The 6,092-nt window shown below is 33.6% G+C and overlaps 1 protein-coding gene across 1 annotated transcript; it reads right to left on the bottom strand.

Moving 5' to 3' along the window:
• Positions 1-51: 51 nt before the first annotated feature.
• LOC129801183 (cytochrome P450 4d1-like) lies at positions 52-6,045 on the bottom strand. Its single transcript, XM_055845972.1, has 4 exons — positions 5,471-6,045; positions 4,556-4,750; positions 3,755-4,464; positions 52-527 (listed from the first exon to the last, which is right to left on the bottom strand). Exons 1-4 carry the CDS (start codon positions 5,637-5,639, stop codon positions 108-110), a joined length of 1,494 nt encoding a protein of 497 aa, XP_055701947.1. The 5' UTR covers positions 5,640-6,045; the 3' UTR covers positions 52-107.
• Positions 6,046-6,092: the final 47 nt, after the last annotated feature.

Here is a 6,092-nt window from a genome sequence, read left to right as displayed (position 1 = left end):
GATCCATAACAGTCATCAAAGGTCAAGCCAAATAGAATATTTCCAAGGATGTTATTCTAGTGAAAAAAAGTCATTTTATTTTTCAAATCTCAATCTAAACAGGAAATTTACTGCAATCTTTCTTTCACACGGAGTTCATTGATCTGGATAATTTTAATTGTTGTATACATTGCACACTTAAGATCACTCATTTTAAGGGGCCTGGCTGTGTAGAAGAAGTACTTCCTGAGAACCTTAACAAGTACAATTTTCATTACTAGCATTGCGTACTTTGGTCCAATGCAATTTCTCGAACCGGCACTGTAGGGAATATAACTGTAGTAGGGAATCTTGGAGAAATTCTCAGGTTGAAAACGATCTGGCTTGAAGTCATTCGAATCTTCACCCCAAACTTTTGGATCCCTGTGCACCAGGTAGCTGACAATAATTATGTGGACGCCTTTTGGGATAATCCGATTTCTCAGTTGAATATCTTTTGAAGGCTTTCGCCCAATTGTTGGAGCAACCGGATAAAGCCTCAAAGTTTCCTAAAAAAAAAGTATTTATCAAAAAACATCAAACATCGAAAATATCAAAAAAAAAGTGTAACATTTTTAAATATTTTGAAGATTCTGCGAATTTTATCAATTTCAAGCTCATTGTCGATCATTTAAATTTTAAAATATTTTTTTTTTCAAGTTAACTCAAGCTTTAAGTAAGGTGTTTGATTTTAAAATGCTCTAGGGGGAAGTGGGGTACCTTTAGATTGTGGAAACTTTGAAATTGAGTTTTTTTTTCTCATATTTGTAAATGGAATTGAGCCTTATCATAATGCAACTTAACTTCGCAATTGGTTTGTGAAGCTGTATTATATCGTGATAACATCCAGTTTCATTTAAAATTAGGAGAAAAAACTAATTTCAAAGCTGCCCCAATTTAAATGTGCCATACTTCCCCCTAAGGCGAAAAGGGATAAAGATATTTTAACATATTTCAGAGAAATTTAAGACGCTTGGAAACAAGGGCGTAGGGAGGGGCGCTGGGGGACCGTAGCCCCTCCCTACATTATGATCAAAGATTTAAATACGTGTGATAATGAAAAAATCATACCTAAAAAACGAAATTAAAGGTAAAATTTGTCGAAACGGATATTTATTTTTTAACGAGCTCTCAGTCAGAAAACTTAAGGGGAAAGCCAGAATTAGAAGTCCCAAACTTAGCTGTTTTTCGTGATTTTCTTTGAAGGAGAAGGTTAAGACTTCTTCTTTAGAAATTTGCGGGAAGGCATAGGTTCTCTATGTAGTGTTATGCCAGTAATTAATATTATTACTATTATTATTATTAAAAGATGTTAAATTTTTTTTTCAAAAATTGTCAAATTTGTAAGAATTGGCGGAAATGGGCGTATTTGACGTTTAAAATTTTGGGGATGGGCCTACCCAAAAAGTTTCAACAGTTTTTTTTTTAATCTAAGAAAGATTTATTTTTTAAATTTATGCAATTTGTAATTGTTAGTGATCATATTTATTGATTCCGAGAGATTTTACCTTATTCTGTTCTAGAAATATGAAAAAACATAATACCTGCATGGAAGCAAAATTTCTAAAATTCACTATTTTTTGTCAAAAATATATTAGCTCAGGAATTAATTATGTTTCTTCAGATCAGAATATGATCGCGGCAAACAGATATAAGATTTGAGATCTTATTTAATGAAGACTTTTATTAACAAGTTTTATTACTCCTATCAAAGGAATTGACGAAAAGATCTTTCTTATTATACATAGTTTTATCGCATACAAGGATCATTATTTGCACGATCTAAATTCCGGTAAAATTTTCTTCGCTGGTTATATTTCTAATCTCTTTCTGCCGATGTTTTTGACACAAGCATATTGATCCTCGTACAGAGGATGAGTTCACTAGTTTCTTGTTTGAAAAAGTACTGTGGAAATACCGAATACTAAACACCCCACCCCCCTTTGAAAAAAATTTGCCCCCCCCTTCGTCAAATCCTGGCTACGCCCTTGCTTGCAAAACCATCAAATGATCAGGATATATCTAAAAGTAAAATTCTATATATTAATATAGCGGACGCGGGGCACTTTTGAATTGGGGCACCTTTGAAAATAAGGCTTTTTTATCCTATGCCAAACCTGGCGGGCATTTAACCATTTGACATCCTTTGATGTCACCTTTTCATCCATGGAGATGGCCTACCGCTGTGTGTTATGATGGGAAAACATCATGGTATGACCACTTTCCTCCCTCTTGCACGCATATGAGATTGGGGTTTGACACCTTTGGACTTCAGAAACGATCGCTAATAGAGAGTACTAATTAAGAGACGAACGAGAGATATTTTAGTTAGTGACTAGACACGGATGATTAAGGACGTGCGCGCGCGAAGATCAGAGGGAGGATTTGGTTGAAAGAGGGGAACGAGTGGTATCTCGTCCCTGACCTGACCCCCTTTCTAAGAGCTCTAAAATCCTTAAATAATGCCTTTTAATAACGCGGGTAATATTCTGACGGAAATAAAGTCAACATCATGAAGTAATTTAGTTTAATAGGAAAATAACTCAAGATAAATAAGAATTTGTGAATTGCTCAATGAGGATGCAAGGGGGGTCCTGTAAATCTCCAGGTGGATATCTCTAATAATTTTACGTAATACGAATAGAAATTAATCACTAGAGAAAATTTTAGAAGATCAATCGTTAATCCTTTTTGAATAAAATTAAGGAAAATTAAAAAGCAAAGTTAGATAATCGTTTTCTGGTTAATAAATTAACAAAACCATCGATAAAGTTATCTTCAGATTTTTTTGAAGCTGTATAATGTGGTAATTTAATATTGATCACGATCCACTATCAACCTTTAGATTTAGAAGTTACTAGATGCTAAATATGATTCTTTAAAACTCGTTTCATTTTAGTTAGATTTAATTAATAACTTAAAGGATGAAAAGAATACGATTTCTTTTATTATTTCAATAATTTCAATTGATCAATTATAAGGGTAAAATGGGGTAAATTTTGAGACTTCCTCTTTGTTTCAGAAGTGGTAGATTTAATTGTAGGAGAAGAAGACTATGAACAAGCGTTCTATTTTCTTGTTTTTCGCAGTCTCCTTTTTCCCGTGCCTATCTGTAAAGTGAAGAAATCTAAAAAATAAAAATTGAATTCTGTTCAGAATTACCCAATTGCGCCAATTTTAAAAAATAGATTGTTAAGCCTCCAGCACACCTTTTAGATCAGGAAAATTTCATGAAGTCGAAAATCGGACCTCTTTCTTTTTCACATGTTTTGAATGTGTCTACTAATTCATTCTCTCGCACTCTTCTTCTTCTCTTAAACATCACTCCAAATTCAATTTAGCTCAATCGAATTTGGTATGTGAAATAATGAGATAGTCATATGCAAAACATGTGAGAAAGAAAGGGTTTCGAATTTCGATTTCATGAAATTTTCCTGATCTAAAAGGTGTTCCGGAACCATTATGGACAGGAACTGCTTAGACAAAATATTAAATTTAACTTGTTTTATTATTAGTTAAATTTAAAAAAAAAGGAATCGACGATAAGGACTTTCAATCATGAAACTACCATCTCAAGATTTAAAAACGATCTTGGATATGTTAAACATATTCTGATCAATTTGGAATTTACCGATTTAAATAAGGTATTTCGATAATGTAAATTGACAAGAATGTTTGAAAATTGAAAGTTTGAATCTTATACGATGTTGTTCTATCCTTTTCTGCAATTATTTACCTTGATCACAGTTTCCACATAATGCAGTTGCACAATATCCTGCCCTGTAACATCCCCATCCTGTCCACATACTCTTAGAATTTCCTCAAGACATCGTTCCTGAACATCAGGATGCATGGCTAACATAAGGAAGATATTCATCATGGTAACTGCAGCTGTTTCAAAACCAGCTAGAATCATTATTTCTACTGTATCATACAAATTTTCCTGAGTAAAGAGGCCGTCCTCCAAAAGATTTACCACGTGATGCATCAGAGTTGAGGAAGAGTTGTCTGCACTTGTTAGTTCAGGGCTATTTTGGCGGTTTTTTATGTGCTCTTTGACTACTTTCTTTGTCATATTGTGAAGCACATTGAGAGATTTATGATACAATCGTCCAACTGGTGTCCAACGAAAAATCCAATTGACCTGAAGGTAGAAATTGAAGAATCGCCTTGCTACCATTTTCGCGTAGTTATCAATTGCTTCGGCAAATTCAGTATGTTTGCCCTCTTGAAGGTTCAGATCCACCCCAAAGGTCGTGGCACAGATCATGTCCAAGAAGCAATTGTGCACAGTATCACGAATATCGGGTTCATTGCTCAGTATATTCTCACGTATCTTCCGCACAAGTATATCAATCTTGATGTTAAAGAGCGGAATGAACGTGTGAACAACTGGTGATGTAAAGTGGGGATTTAGAAGCTTCCGATGCACTTTCCACACGTGACCTTTCGAAAAGCAAACATTCACACACGTTATAAATTATTTGATTCACCTTGATCGAGAGAATTGATTACTGATGTTTATACTGTTAGTTACCTGGAACTACGAGGAGATTTGTCTCATTGAATAGATATCTGTAGTGATAAGTTTTGTCTAGGGCATCGGGTGATGTCAATAGAACCTTCACATCTTCGTGATGTGTAACAAAGACGTGACAAAGGGGGCCCAAGAAGGCAGCATTGCATGGAGTCTCCTTATTTTCCACCACTTTAATTAACTCGGTGAGAAGATCTATAAGAACATTGTAAGTTAATAAATAAGTTTATTTTACCAGAAAGGAATATTGTTAGCTATTACCCTAAATACGACTTTTCATTCGCAGTGATTTAATTTTTTTTTTTTAATATTCTTTTTGGTAATTTGAAAAATTTAGCAATATTTTAATATTAAAGCATAGTGTCTAATAGGTTTCTTTTAACAAAAAGTCGATTTTGATTTTGGAAGATTAAAGGAGGTTAAAATTCGGAAGCTAAACGGATTAAAGGTCTTAAAGGTACAACTCAGACACAAATATTTTATCTAAAAGTTGATTAGTTTAAAATTTAAACTGAAAAATATGCATCACATTGCAAGTTTACTTAGGCGCAAAGATTCCATATCACGAAACCGAATCAAATCAAAATTTGTCTTTTGCACAGTCTATTTAAAGAACTTTCTCCACTTTAAAATTTAAAAAAAATTAATTGATAATAATTTGTCTCGTAAATTTTTCATAAAATCATTTCTGACTTATTATTTGTATTTTCCGTAGCAATTAAAACTTGTTTTTCTGTTTTGAAGTAATATTCTTTGTAAAGTGACGCAAATATTTATTTTAATTTCTAACATAGATTGTGTTAGATTAATTTCTATTAGCAATTTTAAGCTTAAGGATAAAAGAATGTTTATAAGAACTATTCCTAAATATACATAGAGTTTAAGTTTATAGAAAGCACATGCACTTTTGTTTACCTTCATCCTTTTTTCTGAAGAACTTCACAGAACATCCAAGAAAGGGTACCGGATATGCAAGGGGCATATCCCATATTTTTACTACAATTCTAAAGTAGTTGTAACAGTATTTAAAGAGAAGATAAGCAAATAATGCAAAGAAAGTTGTAAACAAATAAATTGAGATCATAATGAGAGATACTGTGCACGTTCTGATCGATAGAAATCGACTGAGTTAACGATCACATGTTGCATTAGCAAGCAATACTACACTCCTGTCTCATGTTCACTTTATAATTCGGTTAAAGTCAACAAGATTCTTGCGCTTTTAACTTATATAGACACAAAAGCTAGTTAGCCAGATAAAGATTATTCCTCCGTACACATGTGAATTCAGAGAGAAACTGAGTGGTGGATTTTTAACGATGCAAGCAAAAGGCCAAGCGTCATCTCGATAAATTGCGATCGCGCGGGAAAATTGATGGAAAATTGCATTCCAGGAGGCAAGCACAATCCATCAAGGGGTTGCATCGTGATTGTGATTGTGATTCAAGATTACTGACATCTCACTTTCAGATCACTTTACTATAATAATCCAAGTTTTTTTCTATCAAACTGGTTTCGGGCGGCGATTACATACTAG

The sequence above is a fragment of the Phlebotomus papatasi genome, chromosome 1 (assembly GCF_024763615.1).
Source record: "Phlebotomus papatasi isolate M1 chromosome 1, Ppap_2.1, whole genome shotgun sequence".
Lineage (NCBI taxonomy): Eukaryota > Metazoa > Arthropoda > Insecta > Diptera > Psychodidae > Phlebotomus > Phlebotomus papatasi.
The sequence above is the reverse complement of the archived record's forward strand: the minus strand, read 5'-3'. Positions and strand labels throughout refer to the sequence as shown.